Source organism: Onychostruthus taczanowskii, unplaced genomic scaffold (genome assembly GCF_017590055.1).
Source record: "Onychostruthus taczanowskii isolate IOZ18803 unplaced genomic scaffold, ASM1759005v1 scaffold15, whole genome shotgun sequence".
Taxonomy (NCBI): Eukaryota; Metazoa; Chordata; class Aves; order Passeriformes; family Passeridae; genus Onychostruthus; species Onychostruthus taczanowskii.
The window spans coordinates 8185435-8204019 of NW_024498685.1; the positions used below are offsets into that span (position 1 = coordinate 8185435).

The window sequence follows — 18585 nt, forward strand, 5'->3', positions numbered from 1 at the left end:
TGTGATTCAAAGCATCAGGGTGGATGTAGGAATACTTTCCCCCTACTTTTCCACACTAATTCTAACACACATTCTGTTTCAGTGCCATGCCTCAGTGCACTAATCACCTCAATGACTATTGAACTCTTTTCTCCTTATTCCCACTGCTCATAAAATTTCTGACCAACTTGACCACTTCTTCCTTTTTTCTTGCCTTTCTGTCTGGCTGGGTTTTTTGCTTTACGAAAATCCAAAACAAAAAAACCCAAAACCAAACCACAAACAAACCAACACAAAATTTCTGCCTAGGTCATCTTCCTTCCCTCCCAGAGAAGGGCATCTCTTGTGGACTATGGCAGGAAGCATTCCCCTCTGGCCAAGTTGCATAAAGCAGCACTGTAGTTAAAATTCAGATTTCTTTTCAGAAATTGATTCCTATAGTCATGAATAATGTAAATATTACAGCTAAGCCTGAGACACAAGAGTCAAACAACCTACTACTGAATCTACTAGTCCTATCAGAACAACAATCATGTTTAAAAATTATTACAATGTTTTCTTTTTCTTAGAATACATCTGTCCTTTGGTTTGCATGCAGTGTTTGAACAGGGCACGGAACAGATAAAAACAATAAAACATGGGATTGCTCAACTGAAAATTTTAATGTGTCTACATACTTCTGTATAATTCTGGTCAATTTATCCAGATCATCATCGGGTGGTTGTATTAAACTGTGCGTAAAACTCCTCTGTTGGAATATTTGAATACTCTTCCTCTTTAAGGTAAATGTTCCTAGAAATAGATAAAATTTTTTAAAAGCCATTAGTAATTGGGTTTTTGCTATTATTCATTCAGAAGCAGTCTGAGAAATCTAAAAAAGATATAATGCATTAACACCCATAAATCTTCATAAATTATTAGAAATGGAATTTAATGTAACTAGAACTTGTTCTGCAAAATATATGCCATATCTCAATATAGCAAACTTGGGTTTTTTCTTCTTGAGATATCCCTCCAGAAATCTCAAGAGTAAAAAAGCTTGAATTAACACAATTCCAAACTTTTTTTTTTCATAATAAGAAGGCATCATGTATTGGAAATTCATTTGCAAAAGGTATATATGAACCTGAGACTGGCTCAGTTGGTCAGAGCATGGTGCTAATAATGCAAAGGTCAAGGGTTCATTCCCCATGTGGGCCATTCATTTAAGAGCTGAACTTGATGATCCTTCTAGGTCCCTTCTGACTCTGACTATTCTGTACTTCTGTATTCATGCCCAAAAAAAAAAAAAAAAAAAAAAACCACCAAAAACTGGAAAAATAGAACGCCAAATCATTATGTTTGTTTTTCTTTTCCTGCATTGTCCTTCCTGTATTGTCCTTATCCCTTCCCATAGGAGCACACACAAGAACTGCCCTTCAAGACACATCCAGTGGTTACCTAAAGAATCATCTATTTCTGTCATACATAATGGAAATGCCCTTTGTGGTGCTAGCTTAACCCTGAGCTATCAGAAAATGGCAGCTCTACCGGCAGGTCATCCTTTTTTGTTTCAGAAAACCAAGATAAATTAAAGAAACAAGTGTATTAATAAAGGTACAAACAGAACAAATAAAAAGAGCTCTTTGAAAGCCAAGCTGTTGTGTTCATAATGAGGAAGGTTTGGTACTTACTTTGCTTTTTGCTCCTGAGAGAGCCCTGCATTCATGGCATCCAAATCTCGGCGCTGTTCCTGATTCTGCCGCTGCTGGTGCCGCTCCCAAAGCAGCTGGACTCGCGCAGCCTGCAGACGTTGCCTGTCCCATTCAGCATCTCTGCGGCGTTCCTGCTCTCTTACTCTCTGCAGGAGTGAGAAAAAGGCTTCATTTTCTCTTTCAAAGATGAAGTGTGTATACAAAGTCTCATGGGTAAGTTCATCCCAACAAGCTTGCTTGCCTTTATTGAACACTAGGGGTAGCATTTGAAATGGGGAGAATGGAGCAAGGATTTCTAAACCAGGCACAAGCAAGACACAGCCAATGTCAGAGCTATTCTTTTCTCTCTGTAAAAATCCAGAGCAGCAACAGATTATTTTTTTTATTATTGTTATTATTGCAACTTCTTGAAGCAAGAGGTGCACAGACATCAGTATGGCTTATGATATGGCTAACTTGGTAAAACAGTGGAGCAACGAACACCACATGAGTAGAAACTTTTTTCCTCTGCCTCACTTCTTGTCTGACACCCCACTGTACAGAATCAAAAAAACAGGCCTGCAAGAAACTTACTTTTCTTGGTTGTACTCATTTTCTGCCAGCCTAATGACTTGAATGGGTTCATTTCAGAGTGATAGGAGAGGCAGGAAAATAACAATTCTACCTTCAGCTTTAATAACAGTACCAGGTAAGATATAGTATAGCCTATGGTATTGTAAGGACTAAAAGATAAAATCAAACACTATTCCTTAGCTGTCATAAATGCAGCCTCTGCACAAGGGAGGCAAGTCACTTCCTACTTCACAACAAGCAGGCCTGGAGCCTAGACATCTTCATTTTAACTGCCTGCTTCTATACACCTCTAGAGCATCAACTACTACCATTGAAATTCTATTTTATAGCATTGCACATAGTTGTGTGGAATGGTAGAAATGAAACTCCATCACATTCTTACATTAATGAACTTTTAGGTCTCTGAAATATGCATGAGCAAGCTCACTGGACCTGCTCTATTTGCCTTGCTTGGGCACCCTTGAGCATGAGAATACTGCTTTGGCCTGCCTTGCTTTCACCTTCAGCTCCTGGATCTCCTTCCCCTATGGAGCAGCCCACTCCTTGCAGGCAGCTGGTGCACTCTCAGGTCCTGAATTGCACCATGAAGCCTGGATCTCGGGCTGGGCAGAACTTTGCTGCTCAGCTAGACCATCATGGACCATGCCCTAAGATCCCCTTGGCCCTGGGCTCCTCAGCAACCTTCCTCCCAGACCAACCCCAGGGCTCCAGCCTACTCCATGACATCTCCCAGGTGCTTCAGAGGTACTGTGTTCACTTAGACTGATTAAAGTTTGGGTAAAATGCAGATCAATGGAAAACACAGTCTCAAACTGGCATGTCCAGGGCAAACAATGGTATTTTTTATTCTACAAACATTGTGTATAGTATTATTACAAGCAAGAAAACAAACAATGCATGAAAATGCATGTGAGCTTAAATACCTGTTTCTCCAGGGCTTGTTCTTTTTGAAATTCACGAATTGCCATCCGCTGCTCCTGATTCATTCCCTTCCATCGGTTCACCAGCACATTATGTTTACCCCAGGGACTGATTGCTTGGTCAGGGTTTTCAGAAAGGAAGTCTCCTCGAAGGAGGCAGGTAATTTCATCCATGTCATCTTTTATTTTTTGAGCCTTTTCCAATTCATTTTTATGATCTAGTTCGGCAGCCTAAATTCAATGGAAAGACAGAAATGATGTGTTTTTCCAAGAAAAATATGAACTAAGGGATGAAAAAATGTTAACACATCATAACAGATGACTTTCCAACATGCATACAGTTATCAAAAGCATCACCTACAAAAAGTGATCATTGTCTTACTGGCCAAGATCAAAAGCCTAATATCAAACAGTTCTTTAATGTTGTCATATTACACATAGCAAGTAAACTGGGGGAAAATAACTTTGTTTTATAAGAAAACATAGAATTAAATAAAAAATAATTCCACATTTAGCCTGGTAAATAACCAGGACATATTTAGCAGACAAACACAACATGGAAGAAATTTACAATAAAAATTTACACTCTCAAATCACTAAACTTGATTTATATATTACACACTGAATCCAGGTGAAAAGCATGGGTAAGCCCTCAAAACACACAGACAGGAGATGTCCAATTAAAGTCTGAAGATGCAGCCTTGATTCTCTTTGCTGATACAAAATACAACCTGAATCATATTACATTAATGTATCTGAAACACTGGAGATCACAGCATGCATTTTCTATGGAAATCACTGCTCCTAATGTTCATTACAAGGCACAGTCTTCTAATCAAAGGAAATATTCCCCTTACAATACAATCCAGAAATAAAATACAATGATCTTACAGAACATAATTACCTTTCAAAGAAGAATTAGACTAAGTGAACTAATTTGAAGTAGAATGATTATTCTATGCATCTTTCATTTCTAATACTGTCTCATTCTTCTGTAATGCAAGAACTGAATTATCTGGAACAATGCCTGGTTCCAGCATTGGTTCCAGTGGACAGAGGAGAGGAAACCTTCTGCTGGCTAGGGCACACAGAGCACAGGCTGCCAGACCACTCTCTCTTTACACATCTATCTCGACTGCAACAGTGGGTAATTCTGTCTCCACTTTGACCAAGGTGTGCTGTTAAAAATAATCACTGCCTTGAGAATATCCACTTCTGTAGAACAGGTCGTACTTTCCTTGCTGATCAGTAGTTCACTGGTTGGCACATTGACAAAGTAGAGGACAAATGAAAACTGGAGGGTTTTCCATTAAGTCAGAGCAGGTGAAATACCATACAAGGTAAAGTTGAACATGAGTAGACAGAGTAACTAGAAGATATAAACTGAGAATGACATGACTACAGACACGTGTGAGATCTTGTTCCTCTGCACATATTAAGGAAATTAATTGTAACTGAGCAAGCAGAGTGATCTATGCCACCCAAGGAGACTGCTAAACTGGAATTATCTCCACATTTGTAGTTATAGACTTCAAGTCTGGATAACAGTGGTTGTCCCAAACATCAGGCCAGGAGACTGCAAGAGAGTGACTTCAGTTTGCTCCAAGCAAACATGCAAAACCACCTGTCAGTGATGGGGCAGAAGAAACTGTACCATATCCTAGATTAATGAATTTCTTGGCTGAAAACAGCCTTTTGGTTTCCATTAAAATAACATAACTATTTGATGTGCAAAGAAAAGTAATAAGACAAATTATTTTTTTAATTGTACATTAGCTAAGCCACAATTCAGCTTAGACAATGGCAAAAACCTTGGATTTAGAAATGTTTAGAGCTAACAGGAACATCAACTAGGGAGAAAAAAAAAAAGCCTACTTTTACACAAATGGAAAACCTCAAGAAAATCCAGAAGGAATGTCTAGAGCTAACAGGAACATCAACTAGTGAGGGAAAAAAAAAAGCCTACTTTTACACAAATGGAAAACCTCAAGAAAATCAAGTTTCATGTGACAAACATCAAGTTCAGGTCTAGGAATCATCAGCATCATAACATGGAATAATACAGTAGGAATTAAAGGCCACTTTTCCATCTCTGATATTAGTGTGTATGTCTTCTACTAGAAGGTTTAAGAAATTTTTTAAATTCAAAAAGTATTTTCCTGAATTGTTTTTTTTTTTTCCTCAAGAAGAGTCAATAAGTACCTGAAAGGAACTGTGACATGACTACTTTTAAAGCCCAAATGCCCAAAGATATTCAATGATCCAGTATTTTTGGAACACTGAACCAGAACATCTGGGTATATACTTTTCTCTTATTAATACTACGAATCAAGCAATTATTTGTAGTTTGGAAAAAGCTCCAGAGTAAATCACATTTAACAGAAAATAATTTTGAATGGATCTCACATAATTGCTGGTCTTGAAGCTTAAAATGTGCAATTTTTATTTAGATCACTTTCTTAATGTCACTCCACTGTGATCTAGTAATGAGGCACTTCTGCATTGTAACTCAGATTTCTCTTTAAGTGGGAGAGCATAAAATTTCCAAGCTGCCTGAGAATCTTACTGGAGGAAACTCCCAGCCCTATGCATAGCCATGAATGTCGCACTAGTATGCCATGATTAACGACAAGAAAGATTTTGAAGTCTGAAAACACATCAGATTTATCTTGTCCAGTCAAAGTCCTGCTGGCTTCACTATTTCTGATCCAGGCCAGATGTTCCTGGCCTCCTGCCTACCTGGGCACAGCTGGCCCATATTCAGCCACCAGCACCCCAAGGCTTTCCTGCCAGACATTTCTCAGCCACTGTCCCCATCTTGGAGCTGTAGGGGGTTGCTGTGACCCAAGTGCAAAATCCAGAATTTGGCTTTGTTAAAGCTCAGGCTACTGGTCTGGGCCCGTTATTCCAGCCTGTCCAGATCCCTCTGCAGAGCCTTCCAACCTTCCAGAAGACTTGGTGCCATCTACAATGTGACTCGATCCCCTTGTCCAGGTCATCATTGAAGATGTTAAAAAACTGACCCCAGTTCTGAGCATTGGGAACACCATTGGTGCCTGGCCCCAGCTGGGTGTAGCTCCACTCCTCAGCACTCTCTGGGCCCAGACGTCCAGCCAGTCTTTTACCCAGTGAACAGTGCGTGTCCCTGTCCAAGCCATGAGGAAAATGCTGGGAGAAACAGTGTCAGAGGCTTTCCTAAAGTCCAGGCAGACACATCCACTGAGGAGTCACTCTGCCCAGGAGATCAGGACCCATAAAGCCTGGCTGGCTGGGCTGCTGCCCTGCTTGTCCTGCACGTGGTGCACGATGGCACTGGAGAGGATCTGCTCCGTGACCTTTCCTGTCACCGAGGTCAGGCTGGCAGGCCCGTAGCTCCCTGGATCCTCCTTCCAGCCCTTCCTGCAGGAGTGTCACCCTGGCCAACTTCCCTTCACCTGGGGCCTCCCTGGTGAGCCAGCACTGCTGGGAAATGATGGGAAGTGGCTCCATGAGCACGGCCACCAGCTCCCTCAGTACCCCTGGGTGGATCCCCTCTAACCCCAAGGACTTTTGTAGATCTAAGTTGCATAGAAGTTCTCTGACCATTCCCTCCTGGAATATGGGAGCGTCATTCTGGTCCTTGTCCCTGCCTTCCAGCTCAGGGTGCTGAAGACCTAAGCAAAGAAGATATCAAGTACCTCAGTCCTTTCCTTATGCACTGTCACTATGTTTCCCTCCAAACAAAGGACAGAGATTATCCTTGCCTTTCTTTTGCTGCTGATGTGTTTTTAGAAACATTTTTCATTGTCTTTGACAGCAGTAGCTAGATTAAGTTCTAGCTGGGCTTTGGCCCTTTCTAATTTTCTCCCTGCATGACCTCGTAACATTATTGCATTCCTTCTGAGCTGCCTGCCCCTTCTTCCACAGGTAATAAACCCTCTTTTTCTCACTGAGTTCCAGCCAAAGCTGTCTGTTCAGCCAGGCTGGTGTTCATCACTGGCTTGGCTTTCAGTGCATGGGGATGGCTTGCTCCTGTACTTTTAGATTTTGATTTTCAATTAACCTGGGCTGTCTAAAAACAAAATTATATGACAAATGCCCCCCAAAAGGCTCAAGCAACTTTAAAGACTTGCATGCTTATACAGCTAAACCAAAAAATACCATTCTTAATGTAGGTAATTCTAATGTCGTTTATTTTGATGTGATAAATACATTTAAAGCTCAGTCACAACAAATACAGTTTAAGCTAACAGCATCCCTGTAGCCCTTTGAGCTGTATGTAGAAGCTGAAAAGAAGAAAACCCTCTGCAGTAAGATGAAGAACTAGAGCATGACAGGTAATGGTACTAAGACAGGTTCCAAAGCAAGGTCAGTAAACAACCAAGAGACATTGTACACAAATACTCATGAAGCAGCTGAAGAGCCAAAACCAGTGGTTGTGGGGAATTAATGTAAACAATAAGGACAACAAGCAATTGTTACCAATGTTTCCACACAAGTGCAAAGAAAAGCAGACAGACACAATAAGAGTATGTGAGGTCTGATGGAAACCCAGAAAGAAGCATGGGAGGCTTTTGCCAGCTCAAAGCCTCTGAATAACTGGGGAGCTGTTTCTGCCCACCAGTCAAGCTGAGAACCAGGAGGGACAATTTTGGCAGAGGATAACTAGATAGAAGACATCGAAATCCTTGGATCGATTGCTCACTTGGCAAAGTGCGTAAAATTTATCTTGTTCCAAGATGAAACAGCCTTGAAAGTCAGGTGATAAGAAACCCCCATTGAAAACATCACTACTCATTCTGATTTTGTCCATCTTATTTTCCTTCTCTGTCTCCACATTTTCTAAAAAACAACAAACCAACTTAGTATTAATTTACCTGGATTCTATTGAAATTTTTAGTAGCTGTACAAACAGCACGCCTGCTTTCCTCTTCTTTTCTTTGTTCTTCCATAATCTTTCGGTCAAGTTCAATCCTGAACTTGTCATAAAGATCATCTAAATTAGATTCAAATAAAACATAGTCAATATTCATGGAAATTATGTGCCATATGAGTTAACCAGGAGAAGGGGCATGGGGGAGCTACAGACACAGTAGGCTGCATAACTATTTCCAAATCCTAACATCAAAGCTGTCCATCTTGGGATTTCAGGTGACTCATGAATCAGTTTAATATGTAACCTATCTTGTCTAAACAGTCAGTGTTAAAATGAAAGAAGTATATTAAGTACTGCAGAAAGTAATGTTTCATGACAAGCTGGGAAAGAAAAATCAGTATTATTTTTTCTTCTCTAGGACAGTAGGGATTGGACAGTTTGGCCTGATAAGGTAAACATACCAACTAGAGGCACAAATCAGAAATGAAACCTGGGTGATATTACAACCACAGGTTATGAAATAGAGACTTCCTAAGAGAAATAGTGAATACATTAAAGCTTATAAAGTAAAAACTGGTCTAGTATTTCTAATTGGTCTAGTATTTCTAAGTTAAATATACAATACCATATTTTCATCAAATACACCACAACTTCAAAAAAAGAAGATTAAAACTACATTTTCTTTTTTGTTACCTGCCAATTTTTGGTCGGCTAATGCATTTTTTGAGTCTTTCTGTTGCTGAAGAGACCACTCCCTCAATTGCTCCTTTTGAAACTTCATCCTCTGATCATAGTTTAAGTCTTCACCCATAAACTTCTGCATGCCAGATATAGTACACCGAGGATCATCATCTGAAACTCGAGCAGGTCTGTCTTTCTTTAGGGCTTGTGGATCATTCAGGTCAAATTCACGTCTTGTTTCTGGCTTCTGAAAATTCTTATGAAATTCAGTTAGAGCCCTGTTCATGTCTTTGATTTCATTTTTCTGGCGTTCTTCTAGCAGACACATGAGCTTGTCATTTTTCTTCATGTCATGAGCTAGACAAAAATGAACACAATGAAACCACAACTCTTAGAGGTGCATGAGTCATTGGAGTGCACACATAAGGTGAAAATAAAATTTTCCAGACAAATACACAGAATATAAATCTTCAAACTGTTATGCCTTAGGAGAGTATTTGATCCATAAGTACCAGCCCAGCAAACATTTTAAAGTTAGTAATATTTACTTATGCAATATTTTCAGCTGTTTAGGTATAAAGTATTTTATTAATGTTACAATGAAATACGTACATGTGAAACAAATACAATAATAAGTACCAGAACTATGAAGTTTTGTTTGGTGAAAACCTGCTACACAAGAAATGAACAGTAAACCAGTTGCTCCCATTTACTCTCAGTTTACAGCTACAGCTGAAAAACATTGCTGCTTACCAGGAAGCACACCAAAATTGGGCTGCAACTGAAAGGAATATAGATAGCTGTTCCATAGTTCCAATGATTTTTCTAACCATAGCACTAAAATCATTGGCTGGCATTAAGTTTTGAACAGCTTAAGAGCTCCTGCCCATTTAATTGGAACTAAATAAATTCCAGCATTTTTAAGAAAAACAAACAACAAAACTCCCACCCAACTAGCCATTTTAGTTATTTACAATAACTTGCTAGAAAAGATCAATTCCTCTTTTGCCAGACTCCACATTGCTGCTGGTAGTTTCCCAGGAGTCAAACCCTGACAGGTGTATTTTCCAGCCAGGAAAATCACAAGCAGCTGGAAGTGGCAGCTCCATTTTAGCTCCTCTTGAGGCACACAGAGAGCTCAGGCTGTGGGACCCTTTCATCTGATAGCACAGGAGACCACAAAGGGTTTGAGGTCAGGGCACAGCATGAAATATTTGTGTGGCTGCAAGTTCTGACTCAGCAATGGCTTCTCTTATCACCTTACTGTACATGACTCATGCTTCCAGCAATAACAATCTAGAGAGGATTCCATAGAATCTATATATTCTGTGGAAGAATGGCTAGACAGAAGACTAAAACATGAAACAACTAAACAGATTAGCTACCACCATACTGAAAAGGACAGTGGTAAAGAATTAATTTTTTTTTTTTAAATGCTGATGCATATTCAGGTTTTTAAATTATGCTATTCATCAAAACCTTTTAAAAGAAAACTGAAAATTCTGGCCTATTAGGCAATGTATTCCAGTTTAATCATGTCAGTATAAATCTTAAGATAACAAGGAGAATACACACTGTGCCAATGTAGATGCATGAACATAAATAGGACATAAATTGGATGACTGAATTTAGAGAATATATGAAGGGAAAAAGAAAGCAAGAAACGGATTAAAACATTTAACTATTCACAGAAATATCACAGTATCTAGGAATATACCGAATCTCTCATGTTCTGCTTTTTCAGCTGCTTCTTGAATTTTCCTCTCCTTGACCTGTGCATCCAATGCATCTTTATCAATCTATTAAAATGAAAAAAAAAAAGCAGCTCTTTAGGAGATACTGTGTTTGAACAATTAAAACAGGTATTGTCAAGCTACATTGACTCACAGTTGTACAAAATAGATATAATCCCACTAGCAACAGAATATATACACATTACTAATGTGGGCAAAACAAAACCCAGAAACAGAAATATTCTTGTTTGTTTGCTTTGTTTTAATAATGATAGGTATGTTCTTGCACCTGATCAGATGAAAACACCATATTTACATGATACATAGAGCTATAAATATTTTCAGCTGCATTACACAGAGTATGGGTTTTTTCCATTATAGCTGGCAATTTTATTGTTCTGCTTTCATTTATAAAGCAGGTAAGCATTTTAACAATAAAGATGACAAGAAGTTGTAATAGTTCATATTTGAAAAAAATACAGAGTTAAGTATAAGAAACGAATGGAAATGTTTCCTGTCTTAACAGAGAGATTCACATGGCTGCCAAAACGCACTACAGGATACACAATCTGTGATGAGCTGACAGATATGGTACAGAACATCCACATCCATGGCAAGTGGGACCTGAGCAAAGGATAATACAGGCCACATCATCAAATGGGAGCAGACACCTCCATTTTGGGCAAAAGAATGTGGCCCCACATTTGTTGGCAGATTGTGGCAAATTAACAGGCAGAAACATGGATTTTACTTCTTTTCTTTCTTTTTTTTTTTTTAATGTCTTCAAGAATCTTAAACAATTTTAATACTCTCTTTCTAAAACCTATTCAGATGAAAACAGAAACAGATCACGGCTGAAAATAGACAGGGTTAGTGCTGTAAAGGACAACTGACAAGAGCCATCGAGCAAAGAGGTAAGTTTGTAAGCAAGGCTGAAACCATCAAGAATTCTATCCTCCAAAAACAATGCTGTTGCAGTCTCTAAATATCAGCTCTTTCAGAGGTCTCATTGGGAAAGCCAAGCTGACAATATAACTTCAGGAAATACTGTTAAGAGAAATTCAATACAAGTTCTCAGTATTCTGGCAATAATAGAGGTAGGTCAGTGAAACAACTCGTGTTACACTATTGGCTCTGACCTCTTGAACACTCTTTTACTCGACACAAAAACATCCCTAAAACCAACATTCCAAGTCACATAGAACTATAGGTTTCATTTTAAAGCATTTAAATACGAAATCTATGAACAGTTTGAGGCAGCTAATTTCTAAACTTGTTCTATTTATGTCTAAAGTTTACATGTAAATTGAAAGTAGTATTTCATTTGGATTACTCATCTGAACTCTCTAGAAAAATTAGTGGTTTACTGAGGATAGATTCTTCAATCTGTAAGTGAAGAGGGCATTATCTTATTTTTCCATTACTCAGATGACAAAACAGATACAGAAGTCAAAGCAATAATAAAACTAGTAATAATCAATGAAAAAATAGAAAATCTGGGTTCTCATTCTGCTTTCCAGCATATTACGTCCATGTTTTTAAAATACTCAAACCCTGCTTTAGGATTTCTGGTTTCTAAGTAAAATATTGTCTTAATTTTTAATTTTTTTCAGTGAGTGCCACTCAGGTAAACTGGTCAGAGAACTGAAGCAATGAATCATAAAACCACACAGAAATACTGATGTAGAATATCTCTGTATGGATTTCCTGGCTCTTTATGGTTCAGACCTGGCCTAACTTCAAACCATAAGAACAGTCCCTTCTGTCAGTATCATTTTTCAGATACATTGAATGATGTTAAATCAAAACAAGCTGTTAATCAAAATTCTCCAGATGAACTCTCTTTCATTTTAGATGTTTGTCTAATGTGAACAGATCTAGCAAAACCTACCTGAGTCAGTTCAACAAAACAAGTCAATTCTACAAAAGTATTTGGGTAAAACCTTCAGATGGTGTACTTTAGCACAGCTCAATAAAACACACCAGGATATGTGATTTGTCAGCTATTTCATTAACTGAGAATTTACAGTTTGCAGCTCATTTTTAAAGCTCTAGGAAAGCCACTTTATAGAGAAAGTATGTGTTTCTGATGAAGAAATTTCAAGTATCTTAACCCATACCACAACTGCTAAAAAATGTTATTAGCTCCTTCCACTGAAGTATATTGTTGGGTACTTAGGTACATTGTTGGTGTGTGTTGAGATGCTGTACCAGGTGGACATACACACCTGTCAGGTTCAGTAAGTGGGAACTGCTAATTGCTCTGCAGATACAATGACTCTTGCATAGGAGTGAAAACAATAAATTCAAGGCCTTGTCAGAGATAAGGTGAAGATGTTATTAGCTCCATCCACTGAAGTATATTGTTGAGTACTTAGGTACATTGTTGGTGTGTTGGGATGCTGTACCAGGTGGACATACACAGGTCAGGTTCAGTAAGTGGGAACTGCTAATTGCTCTGCAGATACAATGACTCTTGCATAGGAGTGAAAACAATAAATTCAAGGCCTTGTCAGAGATAAGGTGAACATGTTTTTCCACTGACTCGAGACATGTTTCTGTACCTAAGAGGATCCAATTGACATCTGTTGCAATTTTACCAGTTCAGTGAAATCATCTCACAGAACTCTTCTCTCTATGCATGCTCACAAAATCTTAATGTGGGCCTTTGGACATATCACGGGCATGTTCAAAATACTATTGCATCCGAAGTCAAATAGGTATAGAGCACTTTATTTCCTGATGTTCAGGCTCAAACTGCATAGTAAAATCTGGAGAAAATCCACTAGCTGGAAGCGTGTTCACATTTACACATCCAAGCCAAGAAAAATCAGACACAACAATTACAATTATATATGTAATTGTATTGATTACAGTTATATTAATAATTAATTACAATTACATTAATAACAATTATATATAAACAAGGATGGATCAGTCCTATTTTGTCTGATACAAAATGTGGACTAATTGCAGGACACTTACAGCACTAAATCTCCCACAGCATCAATTCTAGCGAGGTCCAGGCAGAAAAGGGCAGTATCACAAAGGAGAGAGGTAAAAAACAATTACTTGCCTCAGCCAAATTACATGAACTGACTCTGGAAGCTCTTGGCTTCCATCAAAGTACTACTCAACACAGGACTTGATCTCTCTGTGCTGGTAGGGGGCAATGACACCTTGCCCTTGAATCCAGAGCCGTGGGGCACAGGTACACAGGAGAAACAATGGCCATAAAGTAAAACACAGCAAGTTTTGCCTCAACAGGAGGAAGAACCTCTTTCTATCGAGGGTGGCAGAGAGGTCATGGAGTCTTTCTCCTTGAAGATATTCCAAACCCACCTGGGTACGTTCCACCCGCTTTGGGTGACCCTGCCGTGGCTGGGGGGTTGGAGTGGATGATCTTCACAGATCCACTGATTCCAACCCTAAATATTCTATGATTTCTTTCACCAATAACTTTAAACGCGACTCTGAAAGTTGCATCTGGGCCCTCCCTTCCTGCTGGTTGCCCCTCACACACACACCTGAGGAGGGGGTACTGGGGTACCGGCTCAGCCGCCCCTTCCCTCCCTGCCCCGCACTGGGGGTCTCCCCCGCGATCCGCCATTCTCCTCAGAGCTCCTAGGAATCCAGGGGAACACGGCGCCTTCCCTCCCGTCCTGCCCGCCCTCACCCCTATGGTGCGGATCCGCGGGTTGAAGATGCGGCTCCGCCGCAGCAGCTCCCGCCGCCGCCGGCGCTCCAGGGCGGCGGCCTCCTCCAGTTCCCGCTGCGGCCCCAGCCCGCTCATGGCACCGGAGGGAACAGCGGGACGGCGGGGCTGGAGTGAGAGCGGTAGCCGGGAGCAGCGGCGCTGGCCAGCCAGGACACAAGGCGGCCCGTCGCGATGGGAACGGGAGCGGCGCTGGCCAGCCGGGACACAGGGCGGCCCGTCGCGATGGGAACAGCGGGACGGCGGCGCTGGCCAGCCCGGACACAGGGCGGCCCGTCGCGAGGGGAATGGGAGCGGCGACTCCCGAGCGGCACCGCGGGGCGGGGCCGCTGCACGAGGCGCGCAGGCTGTGAGGGCGGGGCGGGGCCGCCAGTCCCTTTGAGGCGATAAAATCGTGGTAAAGTTTAGGGGTGCTTTTCTGTCGGTAAACTTACTGGTGAAGTATCGTTGTCGACTGTTTGAGGGGGTTGAGGTGTGGAGCTGAGGAGCTCCTGACCCCTGCTCCCCGCGGGGATGGGTTACCTGAAGCTGCTGGTTGTAAAGGACTTCAAGTCGTGGAGGGGGCAGCAGGTTATCGGACCCTTCATGAGGTTCAACTGCATCATCGGGCCCAATGGTTCAGGTACTGTGGGTGGGTGTGTGGGTAGCGGGCAGCTGCTCCATGAGCTGTCAACATTAAGGGCTCATTTTGGTGGAATTCAGCCTCACGGACCTGCTGAAAATCTCATCATGTGCACCTGAAGGTGTGGCAGTATAAACGAAGCATAGGAAACACCTGCACTGTAATTCTTAGATGAAAGTATGGGTTTTTCCAGGATGGAAGGGCAGGAGCAGGCTGGGGGTGGGGGGAGAAAGGGCGTTCAAGGAATTTTAATTTCGTGTTAACTTGGTGCTTTCCCAGCTTAAGCAGAAAGCCTAGTTTGCAAGCAGCACAGCTTGTCTTGGCCATCTTAGCTTACAAAGATCCCATAAAGATGGTTTTATTTTAACACTGCGGGCTGTATCTGGAAGCTTGCTTCTTGACGGGAGTCTGGGTTTTGCTGCGCTTCCTCCGGGAAGGGGCGAGACCTCTGCAAAATGGCGGCCGCCGTGAGGGGGCTCGCGCCGGCCAGGCTTTGTCGGTGCAGGAGCGCGGTGATCCCAGGGTGCTGGAACTTCCTAACATTTGATCTCTGCTCCAGAAGGCTCCATTCAACAAAAGGGATTTTATGTCTGTTTATCCAAGTGATAGGTGAGGGCTGTCATAACAGAGCAACAAGGATGGGTTTAACATTTCACTTCTGTTTCCCTAGTCTGTTAATGATGTAGTGTATAATTCAGATTTTAGACCCCGTGGTTTCCTCACTTACCTGATTGAAGTAAGATCTGTGAATGTAAGTTGAATATATTTAGGATCGTTATCATGTTCTTTGTCATCCTATTCCCACTGTTCAGTATTGTCAAGTCTCAGAACTGTGATATTTTTCCAGGTGCTCTTTCAGTTAAATCTGAGTACATTTTATAGATGAATCGAGGGGAATAAAAGGTGTGAATATTACACAATCCCTGAATTGAGTATTTTTATTTCTCTGTTTTCCTCCTAGTGTTCTTGCTTTTCTGATACTTTGGAGAGTAAGTCAAAATATTGTCAAAGTAGCAAGGTTGAAGACTGAAAATAATTAAGTTGTCAGCAGAAATGCTCAACACTAAAGGGATAAAACAAAACAAGGATTCCATCAGGAAGGTTTTTGTCAAAGAAGTATGACCAGATAGCTTCGTTGCTGTGGTGAATGGATTTAGGAAAGTGCTAATATTCTTCAGGAGGCTGGAGCTGCAGTGGAAAAGTTGGGAGTGCTCATGCAGTAAACCTCCCTCAGTTCCCTCCAGAAAGCATGCTGCCAAGGAAGGAGGGTGATGTGGCATGCTCTCCTCTAGAGAAGCCTGTGTAAAAAACAAAAGATTCCTCCAATAAGGCTGGAAAAATAAGTCAGTTTTGTCATAATTTTTACTACAAACAGGCTTTATTTTCTGCTGCCAGTGTGTTGTTACATCTTTAAAATTTGCAACAGCTTTTCCTCAATAAAATCCCAAAATCCTAGAATGGCTTCAGTGGGAAGGGAGCTCATATCTCACCTAGTTCCATGCCTTCCACTAGACCAGGTTGTTCCAAGCCCCATCCAGCTTGGCCTTGAACACTTCCAGGGGAGGGGCATCCTCTCCTTTGAGCAACCTGTGCCACTATCTCACCACCCTCAGAGAGAAGAATTTCTTCCTAATAGAATAAGGAATAATTAATTAGAAATAGAATTTTTAAAGAATTTGGCAGTTTTCTTAATAATATGCTTCCATTTGTGTTGTGTCAAAAAATTCTTTCTTTTTTTTTTTTAATTTTTAAGGAAAATCTAACATAATGGATGCTGTTAGCTTTGTGATGTGTGAAAAAACATCAAATTTGCGAGTTAAAAGTGTTCGAGAGCTTATCCATGGAGCACACGTTGGGCAGCCTGTTTCTTCTACAGCTAGTGTGAAGATAGTGTATTGTGAGGAAGATGGGGAAGAAAAAACATTTTCAAGAGTTATCCGTGGTAGGTAGTGGATTCTGCTGCATGTGCTGTCTATTGTCTGATGCATAAAGAAATGGAGACCAAAAATACCCAAGTTAGAATTTCAGATGCCTGGTATTAGTTGATAGTTGGGCAGATTAGTATAGCCCTTCAGATAGTGTTTTAGTAGTGATATAAATGAAAAATATATTTGGGTTAATTACTTTAAAAATTAAGTTATTTTATGTTCTTTGCTCAATATCTGTCTCTAGATGTTTCCTTGGGGTCTGTAGGTGATGTAGCCTCTAAGAAATGGGGTCTGACACCTTGTGCAGGTGTCAGTTCCTTTAGAAAGTACTAAAATTGGGAACTAGAGTTTTTAAACAGGAAAAATAAATTACTGAAAGTAATAAAGGAGTAACTGAAATCTGTTGTCTTCTTTGAGAAAATTGCTCAGTTAAATTATTCCACTAGTTGAACTTTGTTCCAGTGGAGTTTTTTGTTGTAGCCATTTTCAGCAGTGTTTTCTTTTCCTTTCCTCCTTTAGGTAGTTGTTCTGAGTTTCTTTTCAATGACAAGCTTGTCAGCCGATCTGCATACATATCTGAGCTTGAGAAAATAGGCATTCTTGTCAAGGCCAGGAATTGCCTTATTTTTCAGGTGAGCATTCAAGGTACTTCCAAAAGAAAACGAAATGTTCTTAGGTTATTTCATAGAGTACACAGTTAAATATTCTCTAGAAATGAGAGCACCCTTAGCCAGCTACAAGGCAGCACACTTTTTATTGACCTTACCAAGAACTACAAGGCTACAAAATACACTTAATGGGGTTTGTATATAAATGCATACACTAGTAAGAAAGAGGCTAATCTGGAAGAAGTTGAGTGCTTTTGTTATTCACAATATGTAGAAAAGTATGGGTCTGTATAAATGCTTAGTGTATTTAATTGTAGGAGTGCTAGGAAAAAGTAATTTCATCTTAAAATACTCCTGTTAGTAAAGACACAGGAAAATGTAAAGGATTTTTTTTAAGGTTGAGGAGTTGAAAATTCTATTCAGCTGTTAGTTTCCAAGAATTTAATGACATAGGCCTTAAGCTTTTGATGAATAATACATTTCACAAAATCGTCTTACTTAGAGTTGCTGACAAAAATTCCTAAGGAAGAATGGATTTTTCCCTTTTAGAGAAACAGCTGTAGAAATCTGAGTGGCTAGGTGATCCTCATTTTTGCACAAAACTTTTCCTTGATGCAAATCTAGATGCATTTCCACAAGCTGTGTTGACAGTGAATAAATACAGAGGTCAATCTGTACTATATGCTCCTAAACTCATAAGGTATCAGAATGATCTACATAAATTATTTAGGTATCAATTTATTTATTTGTATAAATGTGATGTTGCATAATTTATTTTCAATTTTGGTTTAGGGAACAGTAGAGTCGATTGCAATGAAGAAGCCGAAGGAGAGAACTCAACTTTTTGAACAAATTAGTAATTCATGGGAATATGCTGAAGACTATGAAAAAAAGAAGAAGAAAATGCAGCAAGCAGAAGAGGATGCACAGTTTAATTATAACAGGAAAAAAAGTGTGGCAGTAGAACGCAAACAAGCAAGGATAGAAAAAGAGGAGGTAGCTTAAAGTTATTCAGTTTTTCCATGCTAAGTTGCCAGATTTTGCATCTCTTGTGAACTTCAATAGTGTTTATAAAAGCACAACAAACCAACAAAACAAGCCCACAAACTTTTTTTTTTTTTGGTCTAGTAGTTTTTTCAGTATGGCATACTATATAATAGTTTAGTATCATTTGAAAAGGTACAGGGATACATGTAATCTAAATAAAAGAAAGTGTAGGCTTGCCAGTATAATTAATTAAAATATTGACTTCAATATTTGAGTTTTATGATTAGTGA

The 18585-nt window shown here is 40.1% G+C and overlaps 2 protein-coding genes across 2 annotated transcripts in view; one reads left to right on the top strand and one right to left on the bottom strand.

Annotated features, from left to right (window-relative positions):
- Positions 1 to 689: 689 nt before the first annotated feature.
- Positions 690 to 14243, bottom strand: RIBC2 (RIB43A domain with coiled-coils 2). The gene is made up of 7 exons (XM_041398773.1): positions 14112 to 14243; positions 10420 to 10501; positions 8715 to 9059; positions 8023 to 8141; positions 3170 to 3397; positions 1653 to 1819; positions 690 to 771 (listed from the first exon to the last, which is right to left on the bottom strand). Exons 1-7 carry the CDS (start codon positions 14226 to 14228, stop codon positions 690 to 692), a joined length of 1140 nt encoding a protein of 379 aa, XP_041254707.1. The 5' UTR covers positions 14229 to 14243.
- Positions 14244 to 14663: 420 nt separating this feature from the next.
- SMC1B (structural maintenance of chromosomes 1B) overlaps positions 14664 to 18585 on the top strand; it is a 28847-nt gene continuing 24925 nt past the window's right edge. Inside the window, exons 1-4 of the mRNA XM_041398613.1 lie at positions 14664 to 14772; positions 16526 to 16714; positions 17220 to 17332; positions 18101 to 18304. Of these exons, the coding sequence (XP_041254547.1) occupies positions 14664 to 14772; positions 16526 to 16714; positions 17220 to 17332; positions 18101 to 18304 (615 nt within the window). The remainder of the gene's footprint in view (positions 14773 to 16525; positions 16715 to 17219; positions 17333 to 18100; positions 18305 to 18585) is intronic.

Coding starts and splice junctions, on each gene's coding strand:
- RIBC2 (XM_041398773.1), bottom strand. CDS start 14,228: ATGAGCGGGCTGGGGCCGCAGCGGGAACTGGAGGAGGCCGCCGCCCTG. Junction 10,502..14,111: donor CGCGGATCCGCACCATAGGG/GTGAGGGCGGGC, acceptor TCATTTTAATAG/ATTGATAAAGATGCATTGGA. Junction 8,142..8,714: donor AGCCGACCAAAAATTGGCAG/GTAACAAAAAAG, acceptor AATCTAATTTAG/ATGATCTTTATGACAAGTTC.